Source organism: Theropithecus gelada, chromosome 7b (genome assembly GCF_003255815.1).
Source record: "Theropithecus gelada isolate Dixy chromosome 7b, Tgel_1.0, whole genome shotgun sequence".
Lineage (NCBI taxonomy): Eukaryota > Metazoa > Chordata > Mammalia > Primates > Cercopithecidae > Theropithecus > Theropithecus gelada.
The window spans coordinates 38,705,821-38,731,618 of NC_037675.1; the positions used below are offsets into that span (position 1 = coordinate 38,705,821).

At 39.3% G+C, this 25,798-nt stretch overlaps 1 protein-coding gene across 1 annotated transcript in view; it reads left to right on the forward strand.

Annotated features, from left to right (window-relative positions):
- The window catches only part of TTC6 (tetratricopeptide repeat domain 6), a 226,017-nt gene that overhangs the window by 20,121 nt on the left and 180,098 nt on the right, over nucleotides 1-25,798 (forward strand). The window contains exon 3 of the mRNA XM_025392893.1: nucleotides 8,640-9,593. Within this exon, the coding sequence (XP_025248678.1) occupies nucleotides 8,640-9,593 (954 nt within the window). The remainder of the gene's footprint in view (nucleotides 1-8,639; nucleotides 9,594-25,798) is intronic.

The following is a 25,798-nucleotide window of genomic DNA, read 5'->3' on the forward strand; positions in this document are numbered from 1 at the left end:
AAAAAAAAAAAAAAATAAAAAAAAAAAAATAAAAAAGAATATGCATGCTAGATATAGAATACTTGGTTGACAGTTTAAATTAATCAATTTATTTATTTATTTATTGAGACAGAGTCTTGCTGTGTTGCCCAGGCTGGAGTACAGTGGCACAATCTTGACTCACTGCAGCCTTTGCCTCCTGGGTTCAAGAGGTGTTCTTGCTTCAGCCTCCCAAGCAACTGGGATTACAGGTGCCCAGCACTGTGCCCAGCTAATATTTGTATTTTTAGTAGAGACGGAGTTTCACCATGTTGGCCAGGCTTGTCTCAAACTCCTGACCTCAAGAGATCTGCCTGCCTGGGCCTCCCAAAGTGCTGGGATTACAGGCATGAGCCACTGCACCTGCTCTGGGTTGACAGTTAAAAAAAATCTTTTAGCATGTTACAAATCCTGTTTCCCTGTCTTCTGTTCTTAGGGGTGTCTGATGAGAAGTCCATGGTCTTTGAATTATTGTTTTCCTGTCAATAGCGTGTTGTTTCTCTCTGTCTGCTTTTGAATTTTATCTTTGAATTTGTTTTTTATCACTTTACATATGATTTTCTTTACATTTATTCTGGTTGAGTTTCACTGAGCTTCTTGAATTTATAAATTTGTCTTTCTTCAAATTTAGGAAGTTCTCAAACATAATTATTTTTTATTTTTTGAAACAGATTCTCTCTTTGTCACTCAGGATGCTAGAGTGCAGTGGAGCAATCATTCTCCTTTTTCCTTGGGATACTAATTATCTGAATGTTAGTGCTTTTTGGTATTATCCTTACAGGTATCTCAGGCTTTCTTTTTTCTCTTTTCTTATAATGGATAATTTCTGTGCATTTATCTTTAAACTCAGTTACTCTTTTCTCTGATATCTCCATTTTCCTAATCAATTTTTTTGAAAATATATTTTCAGGTATAAAATTTCTATTTTTATTTTTTTAATTTCTCTGCCAAGATTTTCTTTTTATTAATCTCTAGCATATTTTCCTTTACTTCATTGAGCATAGTTATAATGGTTGCTTTAATGTCCTTTTCTAATAATCTCAACATCTGAGTCATTTCTAGAATGGGATCTGTTCAATTTTCTTTTTCTTTTTATTAATCTCTAGCATATTTTCCTTTACTTGATTGGGCATAGTTATGAGAGTTGCTTTAATTTAAGTCGTTTTCTAATAATCTCAACACCTGAGTAATTTCTGGACTGGGATCTGTTTATTATCTTTACCTCTGAGAATGAGTCAATTTTCCCAAGTCTTTTCATGCCAAGTATTTTTGGACTATATCCTGGACATTGTGAATGTTTTGTCATGTAGAGTCTAGGTTCTGTCATATCCTTTCTGAAGAATGTTGTTGTTTCCCATTTAGCAGGCATTTCACCAGTCAGTTAAACTCACTGTAAGACCTGTCTTACTCTGCGGTTGGTGGTTCAGTTCAGCTCTTTAAGCCTTTGCTGTGCTACTTTGAGTTTGTCTTGCATATACATGAATCAAAGGTCAGTCGGAGATATATGGGGTTTAGAAGAATTTGGGGATTATCTTCTCTGGGTCTATTCCCTCCAGAATTTCTCTCTCAGTTCTCAGTGATGTTTGTTGTCTGGGCTCCTTTCCCTGATTCTTATGGCTAGAATAATGAAGGGCTTTCTATCAATGTTTTTGACACTTGCACTATGCCATTCTGCAGTTATGGACTGTGTTTGAAGAAAAACCACAATAAACCAGAAACTTCTCTCCAGGCCAGTTTACACAAATGTTGACTTTCCTCCACAATCTTCCTGTTTTATTTACTCTGAAGAATTCTTAGGTCAATAAAAAAATATTTTGTCCAGACTTTATATGTTGTTGTGAGGAATTGGTCTGTAAAGATGCATGTGTGAATTAGCCAGGCATGGTGGCGGCTCCCTGTAGTCCCAGATACTCAGGAGGCTGAGATAGGAGAGTGGCGTGAACCCAGGAGGCAGAGCTTGTAGTGAGCCGAGATCGCGCCACTGCACTCCAGCCTGGGCGACGGAGTGATACTCCATCTCAACACTGCACTCCAGCCTGGGCGACAGAGTGATACTCCATCTCAAAAAAAAAAAAAAAAAAAAAAAAAAAAAAAAAAGAGATGCATCTATGGCTCTTCAACAAATTGCATTTGAAACTGAGAGCAGGCAATATTTTAACATGTCAGAAGTACGATGACCATTAAACACACACACACATATCATTTTATTTTTATTTATTCTTTAAAAATTTTTATTTAAGACAGTCTTTGTCACCCAGGCTGGAGTGTAGTGCCACAATGATGGCTCACTGCAGCCTTGACCTCCTGGGCTCAAGCAATCCTTCTACCTCAGCCTTCTGTCTAGCTGGGACGAGAGGCATGTGCCACCATGCCTGGTTAATCTTTTATTTTTTGTAGAGATGGGGTCTCCCTATGTTGCCTTATTTGGTCTTGAACTCCTGGGCTCAAGTGATTCTCCCTTCTTGGCCTCCCAAAGAGCTGGGATTACAAGATGAGCCACTGCACCTGGCCACATTTTATTTTTAAATTTTGGCTTTTTAAGCAATTAAAGGGAGTCCAAGAAGGGAAGATAGAAAATGGGGAGAAGAAAAAGGCAGGGTAGTATTTTGTTGTTTCATTAGCTGTTATGTATTTATATATGTATGTATTTTTGAATGTAAGTATACATTCACAAGGGATATAGGCATATTCTAGATGACTGTTATAAAGGGCTGAGGTTTTATAGTTATTGAAATTTCTGTGAGCTTTTGAATAGCTTAGAGAGAAACCTCTTCTGAGTCTGAAAAATAGCATTTTCTCTATTTTCTATATCCTTGTAAATGAGCACATGTAAGTGGTTTTTACTATTATTGATATTAACAGGATTAAAGGCAGCAAAACAAATATAGAAAGTGCAGAAAAATAGAAATAAATCACTGGTTTCCCATTCTTTTAGCAAAATTATTAATATGTTTATATATTTCTTTTGAGGCTTTTTTTTTGTAAATGACAATGAGGGCACAAACAGATCTCATTTCTCCCACTGATATTTCAAAAGCAAGTATTGTTTTCAGAATATTTTTGTTTTCCTTGCAAGGCTGAAGATTTCACTAAATGAGATAGATTGTCCTTGGGCTAAGAAGTTTGTTTTGGAACTTTAGTACTGTGCATTGGAAATTGACATTGGCCTGAAGTTTAGGAAGTATGTCAATTGAGATGATATTTGATTATGGACCTAGGAAAACCCAAATCTTGTTCTTAATATGTTATCCTTCTCAGTGTGGTCCCCTGACTACATATAGGAAGAGGTCAAGGTCAGGTAATCCATATTACTTTTGGGCCCATTCCTAATGTAATACTCTGATGAGTTAGGCCTAACATATGCAGACTGCTTTCCCTTTGTGACGTGGGTTTGTGTAGCTTGGAACCAAGTCATGTGGTAATCTGCTCCATTTATTTCGACTTTAGTTATAGTCTAGAGCAAAGTTTTGGATTTTCTGTTCCGATAGGAGAAATAGACACAACTGCAAGAACCAGAGAGCAACCTGCAATGGTCTAGAGAATTCAAGTGGGCAGCCCTGCCTGAGTCTTTAGCCATTTTTGGCTGGAGAACTTTCTTCTGATGGCTGACCTGGCCTTGTGAGAGAGAAGAAAAGGCTGGCTCTTGACGCTTCTGACTACTTCACTGCTCAGGCCTTGAACCTCCTGGCAGAAGAGAAAGGAAAAGGCATAGACAGATTTTTAAGAGCATTCTGTCCCATTTTAAAGGGTAGGGTAAACATAATCAGCCTGGTTTGTGAGCTGCCTATTTGACACATCATGTAGATGAATACTTTCTCCTTCAGAGACAACTACATTGTTTTTCCCTTGGTATCTCCAAGCTAGAACTAGTTTCTCTTAGTAAATTGCTCCTTTGAAAAAGAGAACATGCTATTTTCTCACGAGAATGAATGTTTAAAAGTCATTTTATGTATTTTGTGTTGTAGGAGTGGGTAGGGGAATAAAGGCACTTAGCTTTGATGGACTGGCCCATGAAGCACTGGTATACCACTCATCTTGAATGCACAATAGAAGTTCCTGTTGAATTTAGAAGTTCTATTTCCTGTTGGTTTAATTTTAGATAGAAAGAGCAACTTTCCTGTTAAGAACTCATGGGAATGTACTAAGAAGTGTTAAACAATGAACAGTTGTTAAACTTCAATAGCAAACAAAAGGCCTGGGAGAAGTGAGAAAGCAGGAACTAAGAAATAAAAGGGAAGTGTGAGTGGGAGAGTCAAGTCAGATTCTCATCAGGTACTAATGTACTTCTGGTCTGTACTCTGTTCCAGTTCCTACCTTTCAACCTTTTGCAGGAAGAAATGCAGATAGTGTTGATATGAACATATTGCCACCTGTGCAAACAATAACAGTCAAAATACTGGGGGTGGGGGGGGTGCGATTATACAGCATTTTTTAAAGTAGGGAAACTTTCTTAAGGGCTGTAGAAATAATTTCTATTGTTCATATCCTATGGTCTGGAAAACTGGCAACAGATAATTTTCACTATTTAACATGAACCCTTCGTATGGATAGAATTGAATTGTCCAAGGTCTAGTCAGTGGTGGAGCTAGGTAAAGAAAGAAAGCCTATTGATTCCCAGATATGATGAGCTCTTCATGTAGCGAGGTCTTCAATTAAAAGCAATAAGACTATATTTGGAGAATAAACAGGAGATTTTCTTCGTACTATCAAACATCATGATAAATGAATAATTACAATTGTAAAGATAATTATTTCATGAATTGATATGAGTCCAACTAAGAAATGTAGATAAGTGATAAAAATGCAAGGTAAAATAAAAATATGTTTTCCACATTTGAGTTTTAAGTCCATATGGATTTATTTGGGTACCTGTCATGAAATACACCAAAAAATTGCACCAAATAGCTGTGTAGTAGTCTCAGCACAATTTATTGAAAAATTCTTTTATCATCAATTTAATGCTGCCTTTATAATATAACTAATATTATATTTCATCCTTTTTCTCACTTTCTCAGTGTAGCTATTGATTTTAGCAGGAGGTTTTCAATTCTAATTATTGTATCTGTAAACCTTTTATCTGGTTGCTCTTCATTGAGCAAGAAGTGCTGCCTCATCTCTGTTTTCCTTTCTTTTTTTTTGGCTAATCCAGCCTGTTTATTATTTCAAATGAATCCAGAATTACCTTTCAAAGTTCAAAATATCATTTTCAGAGTTTTGCATTGGCATGAAACCAATACAGTATTTTGGTAAGGCCTGATATAATTAAAATATTTGGTCTTTCCATCAAGGAACATTAACTTCCTATTTAGTTGAATCTTTCTTCAATATCCTTCAGTAAAATTTAAAAATTTTAATCATGTAGTTTCAGTACATGTTTTTGTTAGGTTTATGCCCAGATACTTACTTTAAAAATATTACAAATGAAATTTTACCATTATAGTAAAAACATTGTTTTACATCTGTTGCCCAGGCTAAAGTCCATTATGTTTTTGATGAGACCATTTTGGTATAAAGAAATTATTGGGGGATATATATAAAATATATATTATATATAAGGTATTATATAAATATGTAAATTATATCTAATATATAATACATAAATTATATATAATATATAATATAAATTATATATAATATAATATAGTATAAATTATATGTAATATATTATATAAAAAATATATAATATATAATATATGTAAATTATATATAATATATATTATATGTAAATACATATAAATTATATATAATATGTTATATATAAAATTATATATAAATATATAATATCTAATATATAAAAATTATATATAAATATATAATATCTAATATATAAAAATTATATATAAATATATAATATCTAATATAATATATAAAATATATAAATATATAAATTATATATAAATATATAAATTATAATATATAAATATATTAATTATAATATATTAACTATATAATATATAAATATATAATAAAATTATTATATATAAATAATATATTATATATAAATTATATATAACTATATTCTGCAAGGGATTTGAATTTAAAATATATAATATATATTATATATAATATAAAGATATAAGGATGGAAGTTCTCTAGGGTATCATCCAGGAGAACTTCCCCAACCTAGTAAGGCAGGCTAACATTCAAATTGAGGAAATACAGAGAATGCCACAAAGATACTCTTTGAGAAGAGCAACTCCAAGGACACATAATTGTCAGATTCACCAAAGTTGAAACCAAGGAAAAAATGTTAAGGGCAGCCAGAGAGAAAGGTCAGGTTACACACAAAGGGAAACCCATGAGACTAACAGCAGATCTCTTGGCAGAAACTCTCCAAGCCAGAAGAGAGTGGGGGCCAATATTCAACATTCTTAAAGAAAAGAATTTTCAACCCAGAATTTTGTATCCAGCCAAACTAAGTTTTATAGCGAAGGAGAAATAAAATTATTTACAGACAAGCAAATGCTTAGAGATTTTGTCACCACCAGGCCTGCCCTACAAGAGATTTTGAAGGAAGCACTGAACATGGAAAGGAACAACAGGTACCAGCCATTGCAAAAACATGTCAAAATGTAAAGTCCATTGATGCTAGGAAGAAACTGCATCAACTAGCGAGCAAAATAACCAGCTAATATATATTATATATTACATATAATATATATTTAAAATATATTATATATAATTTATATATTATATATTATGATATATAATATATAAATTATATATTATATATTATATTATATATTTATATATAAATTAATAATACTATACATTAAATATATATTATATATATTTTAAATTCAAATGCCTTGCAGAATCCTATTAGAGTTCTAGTGTCGGTGTTTTCAGTAGATAATCATATCTGGAAATAATGATGACATTCCAGAGGTGTTTCTGCCTTACTGTTTTATTTATTTTCAAAGAAACTTGACCTTGAGTGTTCTCTAAAGACTTATTATTCTTCTAGTTCATTGTATTTTGTTTTACTTTCATTGTTTTACCCTGATTTCTTGAAATGCTCCTCTTGGTGTGTTCTGTGGAACACTGTCCTCTTCATTTTTCTAACTCTCTGATTGCTCTTGCCCCTGCCACCTCACACAGGTAAGTATGCCACAGAACCTGCCATTGGTCCCCTATTTATATTTACTGCTAGCCTGGCTTTGAGTAATGATCTTTTAAGATCTCAAAATGTACTTATGATCATAGCTAGCTGGCCCTGCTGAATAACAGAATTTTTAAAAATTGTAGTTAAAATACACATAACAAAATTTGTCCTCTTAAACATTTTCAAGTGTACAGTTCAGTGAATAACAGAAGTTTTATTTTGACTAAGACTTCATTAGGCTGACTCAAAGTCCCTATTTTTTGAAGGAGTTTTCATTGCTCCCATTTATTCCTAATCATTGGCCAGGTCCTGTCAGTTTTACCTAGCTTTGTCTCTATTTTTACTCTGCTTCATTATCAAGGCCAGACTCAGGCTCCAGCTACCACATTCTTACTTGTCCTTCCAGGCTTTATTCCGTTTTCTACTTAATATATCGTTACTTTTCTGCTAAAAATTTAGAGTGGTTTCCAGTAGCTCACAGAAAAAGTACAGAGAGTGGCACTGAAGGCCTCATAATCTAGTTGCAGCCCATCCTGAGGTTTCTGGCATTCCCTTCCTACATGCTGCTGTGGCTTAGATGACACTTTGAGGGAGTGAGCTGGGTAAGGAAGGGGACACCTCGGACCAGTTGGAGAGGGAAGGGGAAACAGCTGTCTAGCCACAGGAGCTGGGATTTGGCCCTTGCACTGACAGACCCTTCATTTTTCTTTTTTTCTGAGAAACTGCAAATCTGAATTGGTATATGAAAATCTTCCAATTTAAAATAGTTGGCCACGAATTAAGATTGTGGAAGTAAGCCAGACATGGTTGCTCACGCCTGTAATTTCAACACTTTGGAAGGCTGAGGTGGGAGGATGGCGTGACCCCAGGAGTTAGAGACCAGCCTGGGAAACACAAAGAGACGGAATCTCTACAAACAAAGTATTAGCTGGATGTGGTGTACCACATTTGATCGCAGCTACTCAGGAGGCTGAGGTGGGAGGATCGCTTGAGCCCAGGAGGCCGAGAGTGCACTAAGCCATGATCATGCCATTGCTCTCCAGCCACTTGGGCAACAGAACGAGATCTTGTCTCAAAAAAAGAAAAAATTGTTGAAATACTCTGAACAATACGGGCTGAATGATCCAGGCCTCAGGCCACAGTTTGTGGCCTTCATTCTGTTGTAGCAGGGGTCCTGGGGATTTTCTAAGCTATGCTTAGTACTATACTACTTGCCTGGAAGTGAAACATTACATTAGAGTTTAAAGAAATGTTAAAAGAAATCCAACAGAGAATAGAGGTTTGGGAAACTTCCACCGAAAAAAATGACTGCTTTAGAGGTTTTTCATGGTTCTTGTGAAATGGCCAATAGGTGGACATAAAATTACATGATAATATTACCCACTTGAGCCTCAGGGAGCACAGTGAGGTTCTATTATGAGAAGATTTGCTGAGCTGGAATTTTATTCCAGTTTTGTTTTGTATTTATGTATATACGCACACCACACATATGATTGTTTTGGGGCTTACTTTACAGGTCAAATTTATCAAGATGTCCACGATCCCGAGGCACTTTGGCCTGAAATACAAAGAGGAATCCTATATGTTTAAAGAGCTTGAGAAGGTTCGGCAGGAAACTAAAAAGGATTTTCTCCGATTCAAGCAGAAGTTGGCCTCCAAGCCGGCTGTAGATGAAAGGCCAGTCCACAGCCTCTATGCCCCCGGCGCGGCCCGCCCGGAGCGCGTTTCCTGCGCCGCAGCCCGGACGTCGAGAGGGTCCCCTTCGGCTAAAGGCCCTGCAATGTCCGCGGCCGCCCTCCTGCAGGAGGTGCTCGGAGGCGCGCCGCGGCCCTCGGGCCTGGGTGAGGCGGCGGCTCCAGGCAAGACCTTGTCGTTTCGCCCCCGGGACTTTTACTTGCGGAGCTCCGCGTTCCTACGGCATCAGACCCTGAAAAAGCCGCCAGTCATCGCCTCGGGGTTCGGCACGGCCAGACCCGTGGTCCTGCTGCCACCGCCCGAGCCGCCCGTGAAGCGCAGAGCGTGCAGGGTATTGGGGAGCTCGCGGCACGCGGCCCCCAGGCCGGTCCTTGACCTGGGCAGGGGGCGCGAGGAGAGCCAGGAGGTAGCTCCTCTCTCAGGGCCCTGCATGGCCAAAGAGAGGAAGGGCAGCTCCATCTCCACAGAGGACGGTTACACGAATGTCAGCAGCGGGCGGAGGAAAGTGAGGATCCGCACCCACTTCATGAGCGAGAGCCGGGCCCGCGAGGCGCGGGAAGCGGCGGGGTTAGGAGCCCAGGGAGAACAGGAGAGCTTGCCGCCCAGCGACGCGCGGGAGGGCGCCTGGCAGGCGCTGCTGCCCGCCCGCGTGATCCCCACGTCCATCGAAGAGATCATCGCCTCGCTGCAGTCCGAGGCCCAGCTGGCCTCCGACCAGACCATCAAAGAGCTCATACGGAGCATCCTTGGCCAGAACTACGATATTAGAATGGAAGTAGGTGAACCAAAACCAGAGTAATGTTTCTCCCAAATGCAATTTGGGGTGCATTACATATGTAAGCGCAGTTTATTATGGATGCTATTTCGGTGCACAGGGTGTCATGTATTATAACACAAAAACACTGGGGCGTTATTCAACTTCTTTGCATTTTTTTTGAATTTTCCATTTGAATTTTTGAATTTTCTGTCTAGGGAGTGTATCCTCTTTTCAAAGCGAAGGAAACTGAGCGATGATCCCAAAAACTGATTCAGAGAACATTAGCTGAAGACTTCAGTAATACGTCACTAGTAGCCTTACCCTTCAAAGGTTTTGTGATTATTTAGTATTAAAGGAACAGGCATTTTATGTAAAAAACTCTTTTTTTCTGTTACAGTTTAATATTAGCAGTAGTAAATTAAAGTAAAAGTGCATTTATATTCTAAGAAGATCAGCATATTACAATTTATAAGAATTCTGTACTTTCAGTGAAAATCATTCTCTTGAAACATTTTAAAAAATATTTTCTAGGTCTTCCCAATCATAGAGATTTGTAAGTGCGTCTTGTGTGCCAAACTCTATGGGACACACTATACATGCATTTTTGTCCCCATGACAACCCTATCAGGTCAATAGATACTAATAAAAGTCCTGTCTGACATGGAGGCCTTCTAGCTTTAGTGAAGTTAAAAAAGATTGGCACAGTGTTCTGGAGCTAATGCATGGCAGAGCTGGGATTCCACCCCAGGCAGTCTCATCCGAGACACTGAGCTGGAACCATGCCCAGGACAGCCCACTGATTCATTATGACTTGTCCTGGGTAGGAAGCTAAGCTAGATAGGGTCATATTTAAGTTTAAGGTATGTTGTCCATTATACAGACTTTGCTGTGGCAGGGACATTGACAGCAAAAGTAGTAACAAGGGAACTTGACCCCCAAACGAAAGAAAGAAAGAAAGAAAGAAAGAAAGAAAGAAAGAAAGAAAGGAGACAGTCTTTTTTGAGAATGACAGAAGCAAGAAGATTCTATTACTGTTCTTGGCTGCAGCTACAAATATCTTATTAGTACACAGAATACTGCTACTGCATTATGTCTTTAAAATTGTTTCAGCCCCAGAATGCACTCTTGGCTGTGATTTAAGGAATGTGACCATAAAGGGAAGCAAAAACAGGTATGAGCAAGAGTCTCTGGTGTTGCCTTTGGCCTAATGTTTGTGGGCAGAGTATGACAAATGTTCTGAGTTGAGACTCACACCTCCCCATTGTTACTGAACAAGATCAGGGTGACTGCTCAGGCCATTTAAAAATGGGTATTTCTAGTTAGATTTTCCGTGAATCTAATAAGAAATCAGGGATGCCCAATGAAGAGCCTTAGCAAAGAGAAGAGAGGCCTCGGCGCCCCTTCTTCTGACATAGGCCCCATGCTCTATGACGTAGTTAAGGTACTTGACATGAAGAGGGGATGGTATTAGAAACTGGCCCAGAGGTCCCGTACAGTTGAGGAAAGTTATACCTCAGAGCAGTGTCCCATAAGAAAGATTGTATTTTGGCGGGCTCAAATGGACTTAGGGTTATATGAAGAGAGACTATTAAATGAATAATGAACACTGCAGTGTATTTGGCTCTTCTACCAGAAGTGTTAATTCCTCTTGTGTATTCTTTTTTTTTTTTTTTTTTTGACAAAGTTGTGCTCTGTCGCCCAGGCTGGAGTGAAGTGACATGGTCTCCGCTCACTGCAACCTCCACCTCCCGGGTTCACACCATTCTCCTGCCTCAGCCTCCCGAGACGCTGGGACTGCAGGCACCTGCCGCTACGGCTGGCTAATTTTTTTGTATTTTTAGTAGAGACAGGGTTTCACTGTGTTAGCCAGGATGGTCTCGATCTCCTGACCTTGTGATCTGCCCACCTCGGCCTCCCAAAGTGCTGGGATTACAGGTGTGAGCCACTGTGCCTGGCCCCCCTTGTGTATTCTTTTTATGGCATTTATCCTACATATTGTTTTATGTAGGAGCATGGCATGGATCATGGAGCATTAGAATAAAGTATATCTTGGACAGTATCAGGTATCTCAGTCCCATCCCTGCCTCTCATTATCTTGATTTTTTGAGTGCAGCCTGGATTTTGTTCTTGGCTTTTAAAATTTTGACACCCCCACCCCACAACAATTCCAGAAGATAGAACTTGCATTTCTTAAAGTAAAAGTGGCTTCAGAAGTTTTATTAGGGTGAAAAATGTACAATGGGAAATTTGTTGCAATGGCAGTGGGTGGTAGGTGAGAGACAGTAATAAGAATGCAAGTATGGGCCCGGCGTGGTGGCTTACGCCTATAATCCCAGCACTTTGGGAGGCTGAGGCGGGTGGATCACCTGAGGTCAAGAGTTCAAGACCAGCCTGGCCAACATGGTGAAACCCCATCTCTACTAAAAATGAAAAAATTAGCTGGGCGTGGTGGCAGGCACCTGTAATCCCAGCTACTTGGGAGGCTGAGGCAGGAGAATCCCATGAACCTGGGAGGTGGAGGTTGCAGTGAGCCAAGATCATGCCATTGCACTCCAGCCTGGGACACAACAGCGAGACTTTGTAAAAAAAAAAAAAAAAAAAAAAAATGTAAGTATGCAAGTGTAAAAGTGGTATCCAAATTATGATTTGAAAAAATTCTTAAGATTAGAATAAGAATGTTTGTTTTAAATGTTTGGGGCTTATGTTAATGATGTTCTTTCCAGGAAAAACAAGGAACATGATTCTTCCCTTTAGAAATCATAACTTGCAGCCACATAGCAATCCCTAGAGGGAAGCTGAGAGGTAAGATGATCTTGGCAGGCTGGACTGTCTTTGTTGAGAACTTGTTAAAGGACATTCCACATGCAGCACTTAGAGGTCCATAGTTACGTGGGCCTGGAGTTGCAAAGAATACGGAGGGTTAAACTTAGCTGTCAAATGTCAGACATCTAAACCAGGATTTCTCAACATTGGCACTCTTGGCATTTTGGGCCACTTAATTTTTCATTAAGGGTGGCTGTCCCGTGAATTGTAGGATGTTTCAAGGGATCCATGGCTTCTGCACACTAGATACTAGCAGCATCTCCCAAGTCATAACAATAAAAAATGTCTCCAGATGTTGCCAGATGAGCCCTTGAGGCGGGAGCAAAATCGTGCCAACCTCTTTTATCCAATTGAGAAACACTGACCTAAACAGTATGCATATACCTTGGCAGGAGAAGTAGAAATGTTATGAATGTTTGCTTGTTTTGCTAAGACATTCAATAGTATCAGTCACAAAGATATATTTGAATTACACGAGGCTGGGATTCACAGACCACTTTCTAGATGTTAATTGGAGGATGAAGTATCCAGGTGGTCCTTGCTTCTGTCATGCATAGTTGTTTCTGATCATACAGCTCAAAAGGAAAATGGCTTAACGTGACCTAGATAAGAGAGAATTCATAGTCCAAGTCTCCTATAAGCAAATAATATACAGTCTACAAAAAAGTTATGTCATAAAACTTATGCTTATGTTTGCCTCAGGGAAGATGAAATAGATATCCTTTTTCTCTATTCTTCCTGCTTAGTAAAACTAACTATAAACCCTGAACATGGTATATAAAACAAATATCAGAAGACTGCAAAACATAAATAGCAGAAGACAGCACATCTAGGGACTTTGGGACACAAGGAATGACCTGGTGGTGAATTCTCTGACTTTTCTTTTTTCCTAATTTCTCCCAGACTTGTAGCTAAAGAAGCTAGTAACATACGTGGGAATGCCAATGGTTACAGCTAGAAAAAGCTGCAACAAAAGCCTGCTCTTTAGCCAAAAGATCAGGAAAGGGGCAGCCTAGCAAGACAAAAAGTTTTTAGACAATAACTGTGTTACTCTGGCTAAATACTGCAGAAAAACCTGTGGCCCCACTCCCACCCCACCCATCAAGCCTGGATGGGGAGCCTGTATTTCTGATATAATTTGGATATTTGTCCACACTCAAATCTTATGTCGAATTATAATCCTCAGTGCTGCAGATGGGGCCTGGTGGGAGGTGTTTGGGCCATGGTGGGATCCCCCATGGCTTGGTGCTCTCTTTGCAATAGTGAGAGAGTTCTTGCAAGATCTGGCCATTTAAAAATGTGTGGCCCCTCCCCGCCACTCTCTCTTGCTCCTGCTTTCATCCTGTGAAGTGCCTGCTCCTGCTTTGCCTTCCACCATGATTTTTAGCTTCCTGAGGCCTCCCCAGAAGGTGACGCCAGAGCTGTGCATCCCGTAGAACCTGTAGAACCATGAGCCAATTAAACCTCTTTATAAATTACCAAGTCTCTGTTTTTTTAAAATTGTATTAAATCTTTAATTTTTATTATTATACTTTAAGTTCTGGGATACATGTGCAGGGTTGTTACATAAGTATATAAGTGCCATGGTGGTTTGCTGTACCCATCAACCCGTCATCTGCATTAGGTATTTCTCCTAATGCTATCCCTCCCCCAGCTCCCCACCCCACGACAGGCCCCGGTGTGTGATGTCCCTCTCCCTTGTCCATGTGTTCTCATTGTTCAACTCCCACTTATGAGAACATGTGGTGTTTGGTTTTCTGTTCCTGTGTTAGTTTGCTGAGAATGATGGTTTCCAGTTTCATCCACGTCTCTGCAAAGGACATGAACTCATTCTTTTTTTATGGCTGCATAGTATTCCATGGTGTATATGTGCCACATTTTCTTTATCCAGTCTATCACTGATGGGCATTTGGGTTGGTCCCAAGTATTTGCTATTGTGAATAGTGCTGCAATAAACATACATGTGCATGTGTCTTTATAGTAGAAGGATTTATAATCTTTTGGGTATATACCCAATAATGGGATCACTGGGTCAAATGGTATATCTAGTTCTAGATCCTTGAGGAATTGCCACACTGTCTTCCACAATGGTTGAACTAATTTACACTCCCACCAACAGTGTGAAAGCATTCCTATTTCTCCACATCCTCTCCAGCATCTGTTGATTCCTGACTTTTTGTTTTGCTTTGTTTTGTTTTGGGATGGAGTTTCGCTCTTGTTGCCCAGGCTGGAGTGCAATGGTGTGATCTCAGCTCATTGCAACCTCCACCTCCCAGGTTTAAGCAATTCTCTTGCCTCAGCCCCCCGAGTAGCTGGAATTGCAGGCGTGTGCCACCACGCCCGGCTAACTTTGTATTTTTGGTAGAGATGGATTTTACCATGTTGATCAGGCTAGTCTTGAACTCTTGAACTCAGGTGATCCGCCCACCTTGGCCTTCCAAAGTGCTGGGATGAAAGGCATGAACCACTGTGCCTGGCCTGTTTCCTGACATTTTAATGATTGTCCTTCTAACTGACTTGAGATGGTATCTCATCATGGTTTTGATTTGCATTTCTCTAATGACCAGTGATGATGAGCTTTTTTTCATATGTTTATTGGCCGCATAAATGTCTTCTTTTGAGAACTGTCTGTTCATATCCTTCACCCACTTTCTGATGGGATTGTTTTTTTCATGTAAATTTATTGAAGTTCCTTGTGGATTCTGGATATTAGCCCTTTGTAAGATGGATAGATTGCAAAAATTTTCTCCGATTCTGTAGGTTGCCTGTTCATTCTGATGATAGTTTGTTTTGCTGTGCAGAAGCTTTTTAGTGTAATTAGATTCCAACTGTCAATTTTGACTTTTGTTGCCATTGCTTTTGGTGTTTCAGTCATGAAGTCTTTGCCAATGCCTATGCCCTGAATGGTATTGCCTAGGTTTTCTACTAGAGTTTTTATAGTTTTTGGTTTTATGTTTAAGCCTTTAATCCATCTTGAGTTAATTTTTGTGTGAGGTGTAAGGAAGGAGTCCAGTTTCAGTTTTCTGCATATGGCTAGCCAGTTTTCCCAGCCCCATTTATTAAATAGGAAATCCTTTTTCCATTGCTTTTGTCAGGTTTGTCAAAGGTCAGATGGTTGTAGATGTGTGGTGTTATTTCTGAGGCCTCTGCTCTGTTCCATTGGTTTTTATACCTGTTTTGGTACTAGTACCATGCTGTTTTGGTTACTGTAGCCTTGTAGTATAGTTTGAAGTCAGGTAGCATGATGCCTCCAGCTTTATTCTTTTTGCTTAGGATTGTCTTGGCTATATGGGCTCTTTTTTGGTTCCATATGAAATTTAAAGTAGTTTTTTCTAATTTTTTGAAGAAAGTCAATGGTAGCTTGATGGGGATAGCATTGAATCTATAAATTACTTTGGGCAGTATGGCCATTTTCACGATATTGATTCTTCCTATCCATGAGCATGGAATATTTTTCCATTTGTTTATGTTCTCTCTTATTTACTTGAGCAGTGGTGTGTAGTTCTCCTTGAAGCGGTCCTTTACATCCCTTGTAAGTTGTATTCCTAGGTATTTTTTTTTCTTTGTAGCATTTGTGAATGGGAGTTCATTCATGATTTGGCTCTCTGTTTGTTATTATTGGTGTATAGGAATGCTTGTGATTTTTGCACATTGATTTTGTATCCTGATACTTTGCTGAAATTGCTTGTCAACTTAAGGAGATTTTGGGCTGAGATGATGGGGTTTTCTAAATATACAGTCATGTCATTTGCAAACAGAGACAATTTGACTTCCTCACTTCCTATTTGAATACCTTTTATTTCTTTCTCTTGCCTGATTGCCCTGGTCAGAACTTCCAATACTATGTTGAGGAGGAGCGGTGAGAGAAGGCATCCTTGTCTTTTGCTAGTTTTCAAAGGGAATGCTTCCAGTTTTTGCCCATACAGTATGATATTGGCTGTGGACTTGTCATAAATAGCTCTTATTATTTTGAGATACGTTTCATCAATACCTAGTTTATAGAGAGCTTTTAGCATGAAGGACTGTTGAATTTTATTGAAGGCCTTTTCTGCATGTATTGAAATAATTATGTGGTTTTTGTTGTTGGTTCTGTTTATGTGATGGATTACATTTATTGATTTGAGTATGTTGAACCAGCCTTGCATCCCAGGGATGAAGCCAACTCAATCATGGTAGATAAGCTTTTTGATGTGCTGCTGGACTCAGTTTGTTAATCTTTTCAAAAAACTTGTACCTGGATTCATTGATTTTTTTGAAGGGTTTTTCGTGTCTCTACCTCCTTCAGTTCTGATCTCAGCTTAGTTATTTCTTGTCGTCTGCTAGCTTTTAAGTTTGCTTGCCCTTGTTTCTCTAGTTCTTTTAACTGTGATGTTCTGTAGATGTCTATTAGGTTCGCTTGGTCCAGAGCTGAGTTCAAGTCCTGAATATCCTTGGTGATTTTTTAATCTTGTTGATGTGTCTAATATTTAAAGTGGCATGTTAAAGTCTCCCACTATTATTGTGTGGTCGTCTAAGTGTTTTTGTAGGTCTCTAAGAACTTGCTTTATGAATCTGGGTGCTCTTGTATTGGGTGCTTATGTATTTAGAATAGTTAGCTCTTCTTGTTGCATTGATACCTTTACCATTATGTAATGGCCTTCTTTGTCTTTTTTGATCTTTGTTGGTTTAAAGTCTGTTTTATCAGAGATTAGGATTGCAACCCCTGGTTCTTTTTTTTTTTTTTTCTTTCCATTTGCTTGGTATATATTCCTCCATCCCTTTATTTTGAGCCTATATGTGTCTTTGCACATGAAATGGGTTTTCTGAATACAGCATATTGATGGATCTTGACTCTTTATCCATTTTGCCATTCTGTGTGTTTTAATTGGGGCATTTAGCCCATTTACATTTAAGGTTAATATCGTTATGTGTGAATTTGATCCTGTCATTGCGATCTAGATGGTTATTTTGCCGGTTAATTGATGTGGTTTCTTCATAGTGCTGATGGTCTTTACAATTTGGTATGTTTTTACCGTGACTGGTACTGGCTTTTCCTTTCCATATTTAGTGCTTCCTTTAGGAGCTCTTGTAAGGCAGGCCTGGTGGTGACAAAATCTCTCAGCATTTACTTGTCTGTAGAGGATTTTATTTCTCCTTCACTTATGAAGCTTAGTTTGGCTGGATATGAAATTCTGGGTTGAAAATTCTTTTCCTTAAGAATGTTGAATATTGGCCCCCACTCTCTTCTGGCTTGTAGGGTTTCTGCTGAGAGATCCACTATTAGTCTGATGGGCTTCCCTTTGTGGGTAACCCAACCTTTCTCTCTGGCTGCCCTTAACATTTTTCCCTTCATTTCAACCTTGATGAACCTGATGATTATGTATGTTGGGGTTGCTCTTCTCAAGGCATATCTTTGTGATGTTCTCTAGATTTTCTGAATTTGAATTTTGGCCTGTCTTGCTAGGTTGGGGAATTTCTCCTGGATAATACCGTGAAGAGTGTTTTCCAACTTGGTTCCATTCTCTCCGTCACTTTCAGGTACACCAATCAAACATAGATTTGGTCTTTTCACATAGTCCCATATTTCTTGGAGGCTTTGTTCTTTCCTTTTCATTCTTTTTTTCTCTAATCTTGTCTTGTTGCTTTATTTCATTAAGTTGATCTTCAATCTCTGATATCCTTTCTTCCACTTGATCAATTCGGGTATTGATACTTGTGTATGCTTCATGAAGTTCTCTTGTTGTGTTTTTCAGCTTCATCAGGTCATTTATGCTCTTCTCTAAACTGGTTGTTCTAGTTAGGAATTCCTCTAACCTTTTTTCAATATCCTTAGCTTCCTTACTTTGGGTTAGAACATGTTCGTTCCCACTTTCTGAAGCCTACTTCTGTCAGTTGGTCAAGCTCATTATTCTCCATCCAGTTTTGTTCCCTTGATGGCAAGGAATTATGATCCTTTGGAGGAGAAGAGGCATTCTGGTTTTTGAAATTTCAGCCTTTTTGTGCTGGTTTTTCCTCATCTTCTTGGATTTTTCTGCCTTTGATCTTTGACGTTGGTGCCCTTTGCATGGGGTTTTTGTGTGGACATCGTTTTGGTTGATGTTGATGCTATTCTTTTCTGTTTGTTAGTTTCCCTTGAAACAGTCAAGGCTCTCTGCTGCAGGTCTGCTGGAGTTTGCTGGAGATCCACTCCAGATCCAGTTTGCCTGGGTATCACCAGTGGAGGCTGCAGAACAGAAAGATTGCTGCCTTTCCTTCCTCTGGCAGCTTTGTCCCAGAGGTGCATCTGCCAGATGTCAGCTGGAGCTCTCCTGTATGACATGTATGTTTACCCCTGCTTGGAGATGTCACGCAGTCAGGAGGCACAGGGGTCAGGGACCCACTTGAGGAGGCTGTCTGTCTCTTGGCAGAGCTGGTGTGCTGTACTGGGAGATCTGCTGCTCTCCTCTCTTCAGAGTCAGCAGGAAGGAAAGTTTAAGTCTGTCAAGCTGTGGCCACAGCCGCCCCTTCCACCAGGTGCTCTGCCCCAGAGAGATGGGAGTTTTATCTATAAGCCCCTGACTGGTGCTGCTGCCTTTTTTTCAGAGATGCCCTGCCCAGAGAGGAGGAATCTAGAGAGGCAGTCTGGCTATAGTGGAGCTGCTGTGGGCCCCTCCCAGTTCGAACTTCCAAATGACTTTGTTTACACTTTGAGGGGAAAGCTGCATACTCAAGACTCAGTGCCTTAGTAAGGGCGGACAACCCCCCCTTCTCTCCCCCACCAACCTTGAGTGTCCCAGGTTGACTTCAGACTGCTGTGCTGGCAGCGAGAATTTTAAGCCAGTGGATCTTAGCTTGCTGGGCTCCGTGGGGGTGAGATCCAGTGAGCAAGATCAGTTGGCTCCCTGGCTTCAGCCCCCTTTCTAGGGGGGTGAACGATTCTGTCTCGCTGGTGTTCCAGGTGCCACTGGCGTATGAAATAAAAACTCCTGAAGCTAGCTTGATGTCTGCCCAAATGTCCACCCGGTTTTGTGCGTGAAACCCAAGGCCCTGGTGGTGTAGGCACCCGAGAGAATCTCTTGGTCTGCAGGTTGCGAAGACCATGGGAAAAAGGTAGTATCTGGTCTATAGTGCAACATTCTTCATGGCAGAGTCCCTCATGGCTTCCCTTGACTAGGGAAGGGAATTTTCCAACTTCTTGCACTTCCTAGGTGAGGCGATGCCCCATCCTGCTTTGGCTGACCCTTTGTGGGCCGCACCCACTGTCTAACCAGTCCCAATGAGATGAGCTGTGTACCTCAGTTGGCAATGCAGAAATCACCTGCCTATTGCATTGATCTTGCTGGGAGCTGCAGACCGCAGCTATTCCTGTTCAGCCATCTTGCCAGCAGGTATTTCTTTATAGCAACACAAGAACAGCCTAATACAATTTCCAATATCAATGGGCTGTGGGATGGAGACAATGGAGTGTCCCCTACCCCTACCCCTTCCCAGTGGGATGGAGACAATGGAGTGTCTAGACTTTCAATACAGTACAGAAGTAAAGAGGCCACCCTCTCCCTCTTCCCTCTGGTGTCAATGGAGGCCATGTGGAGAACAGTAATGAGACACTCCTATTCTTTCCAACTAGGATGGGATCAGCAGAGGCCTAGGGGGAAGCCAGAACTCCTAGTCCCACCATCAAGTAACAAGGAGGCCCCCATCCCTGGTGCCAGTAGAGGCTGAGCGGGAACCTAGACTTCTACCTCCACTTGGCAGTAACAGGGGAAGTGCCTCCCTGCACTGCCTCTGTTAGAGCAGTGTCAGAGAAAGCCAGCTGAAACAGAAAGTCTAAGTAATATCCAGACTCTCATAATATCCAAAATGTCCAGGTTTTAATAGAAAGTCACTCATTATGCCAGTATCCAGAAACATCTCAATTTAAAAGAAAAAAAAGACAGTTAATGGATGCCAAAGTCAAGATGACAGAGATGGTGGAATTATCTAACAAAGATTTTAAACAGTTCCTCCACCAAAACACCTCAGTGAGCAATTATGAATGTACTTGAAACAAATGGAAAAGTAGAAATTCTTAGCAGAAAAGTAGAAAGTCTCAGTAAAGAAATAAAAAATTCAAAGAAGAACCAAAGAAATTTTAGTACTCGAAAGTACAATAACTGAAATAAAAACTAAACAAATGGGTTCATTAGCTGAATGGAGAAGACAGAGGAAAGAATCAGTGAACTTGGAGAACAATACAATATACTTGAGCTGCAAACAGACAGTAGACTGAAGGGAAAAAAATGAGAGCCTTACGGACCTGTGGGACTAAAACAAAAGATATAATTTGGTGTCATCTTAGTCCTGGAAGAAGGGGAAAAAGAGGGCAGGACTGAAAAAGTACAAAAAGAAATAATGACTAGAAGCTTTCCAAATGTGGCAAGAGACATAAACCTACATATATTCAAGAAGATGCTGAGTGAACTCCAAACCAAAGAAATCCACACTAAAACACATAATAGTAACACTTCTGAAAACTAAAGTCAAAGAAACAAAAATTTAAAGCAGTGAGAGAGAAACAATATGTTAACCAATAGGAGAAAATAATTTGACAGTAGATTTCTCATTGAAAACTACTGTAGTCAGAAGGAATTGACACAGCGTTTTGAAATGCTGAAAGAAAAGAACTATCTACCAGAATTCTATTTCCATTGACATAATTTCCTAAGAATGAAGGGGAAATCAAGACATCCTCAGAGGAAGTTAACTAGGATTTTTTTTTTCCCAGCAGTTCTACCCTAGAAGGATGACTAAAGGAAGTTCTCTAAACAGAAAAGATTAGAAAAAAGGATTCTTGGAATCACTAGGAAGAAAGAACATAATAAACAAATCTATGGCTACATGCAATAGACTTTCCTTCTCCTCTTGAGTTTTCTAGATTGTGTTTGATGATTGATGCTAGAATTATAACGCTGTCTGATGCGGTTCTAAATGTAGATAGAGGAAATATTTAAGACTATTATAGATAGAGGAGTTAAAGTGGATATAAAGGGAGGTAAGATTTTCATGTGTCACTCTAATTGGAACAATTTCCATTCCAGGAGACCATGCTACTGGTACTATCTAGAGAAGGTACTATCTAGAGAAATGACTTAAAAAGGTATAAAAAAGATATACAAAGCGATTCACTCAAAAAACAATATAGACACATCAAAATAGAATTCTAAAAAATATTGCTACCCATAGGAAGGCAGGTAAAGGTAGAAAGAAGTCAGGTAAAGGCATAAAGAACAAAAAGAAAACAACAAAAAAATAAAGTGACAGACTTCAATCCTAAGATATCATTAACTGTAAGTGGTCTAAATGTACCAACTTAAAGGCAGAGATTGGCAGGTGGTTTAAAAATATGACTCAATGATATATTGTCTACAAGAAATGTTTTTCCATTATGATATTGGCAGGTTGAAAATAAAGTACGAAAAATATATATTATGCATATATTAGTTGGGAGGAACCAGGAGTGGCTATATTAATACCAGATAAGGTAGACTTCAGAGCAAGGAAAATTACCAGAGACGGCCGGGTGCAGTGGCTCATGCCTGTAATCCCAGCACTTTGGGAGGCTGAGGCGGGTAGATCATCTGAAGTCAGGAGTTTGAGACCAGCCTGATCAACATGGTGAAACCCCGTCTCTACTAAAAGTACAAAAATTAGCCGGGTGTAGTGGTGCATGCCTGTAATCTCCGCTACTCAGGAGACCGAGGCAGGAGAATCGCTTTAACCTAGGAGGTGGAGGTTGCAGTGAGCTGAGATCGTGCCATTGCACTCCAGCCCCTGGCAACAAGAGCAAAATTCCATTAAAAAAAAAAAAATTACCAGAGACAAAGGGGACTTTATAATATTGTAAAAGGACCAACACACCAGGAAGACAAATCACAGTTTTAGGCATGTATTTACCAAATAACAGAGCTACAAAATATGTGAAGTAAAAACTGAAAGGAGAGATAGACAAATTGAAAATTCTAGTTAAAAACGCATAACACCCTTCTTTCAACAATTGGTAGAAAAACTAGACAGAAGATCTCTTAGGATACAGAAGAACTCAAGGACCCTATCAGCCACTAGGCTCTAATCTGCATTTTTAGAATACTTTACCCAACAATGGGAGAATACACATTTTTGTCAACTGCTCATGGATCATATACTAAGATGGACCATATCTTGGACCATAAGATGAACCTCAATACATCTAAAAGAATTGAAACTATATAGAATATATTCTCTGACCCTATGGAGTCAAACTAGAAATTGATAACAAAATGATGATAGGAAAATCCCCAAACACTTGGAAACTAAACAATACAATTCTAAATAATCCATGGGTCAAAGAGGAAGTCTCAGGGAAATTAAAAAAAAAAAAAAATTGCACTGCATTAAAAAAATGTCAAAATTTGTATACCACAGCTATAGTAATGATGAGGGGAAAATTAATGGCACTAAATGTATACATTAGGAAAGAGAAAAAGCATCAGATCAATTATCTAACTTTCCACCTAATGTTATAATGGCTGGTTTACTGAAATAAGTAACATGGTATCCACTGGTAAGAAAATTACATTTAAAGCCATTTGATCCAAGCAAATTTTATTACAGTTATAGAAAAAAACAGATTTCTAAAATTTAATGAAAAGGCAGAGGAAGTAGAATGATTAAAATAATTTTGAAAAAGATTTTGAAAAAGAAAAAAGTGGGAGGTATCAGTGTACTTTATTGCAAGCTTTATTATTTAGGTATAGTAATCAAGACTGTGTGATATTGGGGTGGAGGGAGAGAGAGTGGAATAGAGGACACAGAAGTGGAGCCACACAGATATGCCTAGCTGATTTGACAAAGTGCAGAAGCAGTTAACTTCATTTCAACAACTGGTTCTGGAACTAGTAGACATCCACAGGCAAAACAACGATGACGACAACAACAACAACAAACAAAACAAACCAAAACCAAAAAAAAGAAAAAAACCCAAAAACCATAAAACAAAACCACAAGAAAAAAACCCACCTCAATCTGTCTCATGGACTTAAATGTGAAACAGTAAAACTTTCAGACAAAATCGTAGAAGAAAATCTTCTAAATCTCAACTAAGAGTCCTTAGACTTGACACTAAATGTATGATCCAAAGGAGAAATTGAGACATTGGACTTTACCCAAATTAATTTTTTGTTGCTCTACAAAAGGCCCTCTTAAGAGGATGAAAAGACAAGCTGTGGACTGGGAGGAAATATTTGCAACCACACATTCAGTAAAGGACTGGTATCTTGAATTTATAAAGAACTCTCAAAACTCAACAGTAAAAAGTTCAATTAGAAAATGGACACCAGTGTGGTGGGTCATGCCTGTAGTCCTAGCTACTCACGTGGCTGAGGCAGGAGGATCTCTTGAACCATAGAGTTTCAGGTTGCAGTGCGCTGTGATCATGCCATTGCACTCCCACCTGGGCAACAGAGTAAGACTGGGTCTTGAGGAAAAAAAAAGAGAAAAAAATAGGCAAAAGACATGAACAGATATTTCACAAAAGAGGATATACAAATGCCAAATAAGCACATGAAAAAATGTTCAAAATCGTTCATCATTAGGAAAATGCAAATTAAAACCACAATGACATGTCACTGCACAACTACCAGAATGCCTAAAATAATAAAAAAAAGTGACAACATCAGATGCCAACAAGGAGGCAGAGATGCTCGATTACTGATACGTTGTTGGTAGGAATATAAGATGACATGGCCACTCTGGAAAACAGTTTGGCAGTTTCTTAAAAAAGTAAGCATGCTACTACTGTGTGATCTAACAATTGCACTCCTGGGCATTTATTGTCCAGGATAGAAAATTTATGCTTGTACAAAAGTCTGAGACAAATGTTCCTAGCAGCTTTTTTCATAATAACCCCAAACTGTAAGCAACTCAGATGTCCTTCGAGGGGTAAATGGATATCTAACTTAGGAAGAAAAGGAAATGAAGTATTGATACCTGCAACAACATGGATGAATCTGCAGATGATTATGCTGAGGCAATAAAAGCCAATCTCCAAAAGTTAGATACTTTATGATTACATTATATAATGTTCTTTTTTTTGTTTTTTCTTTTTCTTTTTATGTTTTTGAGATGGATTCTTGCTCTGCTGCCCAGGCTGGGATGTAGTGGTGTGGTCTCGGCTCGTTGCAACCTCTGCCTCCCGGGTTCAAGAGGTTTTCCTGCCTCAGCCTCCCGAGTATCTGGGACTACAGGCACTCGCCACCAGCTATGCCCGGCTAATTTTCATATTTTTAGTAGAGACGGGATTTCGCCATGTTGGCTAGGCTGGTTTTGAACTCCTGACCTCAAGTGATCTACCCGTCTTGGCCTCCCAAAGTGCTGGGATTACAGGCGTGAGCCACTGCCCCCGGCCTATATAATATTCTTGAAATGACAAAATTTCAGGAATGGAGAACAAGTTTGTGGTTGCTGGGAGTTAAGGGTGGGTGGGGGTGGGAGGGAAGTGTGTGTGGCTTTAAAAGGGCAACATGAGGCCGGGCGCGGTGGCTCAAGCCTGTAATCCCAGCACTTTGGGAGGCCGAGGCGGGTGGATCACGAGGTCAGGAGATCGAGACCATCCTGGCTAACATGGTGAAACCCCGTCTCTACTAAAAAAATACAAAAAACTAGCCGGGCGTGGTGGCGGGCGCCTGTAGTCCCAGCTACTCGGAGGCTGAGGCAGGAGAATGGCGTGAACCTGGGAGGCGGAGCTTGCAGTGAGCCGAGATCGCGCCACTGCACTCCAGCCTGGGTGACACAGCGGGAGACTCCGTCTCAAAAAAAAAAAAAAGGGCAACATGAAAAATCCTTGTGGTGGTGGAAATATTTTTGTATCTTGACTGTATCATTGTTGATATCCTGGTTGTGATATTGTATTACAGTTTTGCACAATGGTACTGTTGGCAAAAGCTGATAAAGAGAGGTCTGTATTTTTCTTACAACTGAATATAAATCTACAGTCATCATCTCAAAATAAAAACTTTAATTAAAGATGCTAGCAGATTCTTTATAAAAGCCTGTGCCTCTTTTTATAAGTTATAAGAAGACACATATGAAAATAATATATTCTCTTTAAACCCCCAACTTCCCAGACTAACCAATACTTATTGTTGTTTATCCTTCTACACTTCTGAATTCTTAGTACAAATGTATGTGTACATCCATACATACAATACATTTTTCTTTGTAAAAATAAGAACATGCTATACATATTATTCTGCAACTAACTTTTTGCTACATATCAAAGAACATACATTGCCATGTATAACTTATGATGTATTCTTTTAAAGAGCTGCATATTGCAGAATTCATAGTATTTAAATGTTTTCTGGCCCTTTGCTTTTCAAATTTCATCTTTTCCTATATTAGGAACACAGTTTTGCTCACTGAAGGTA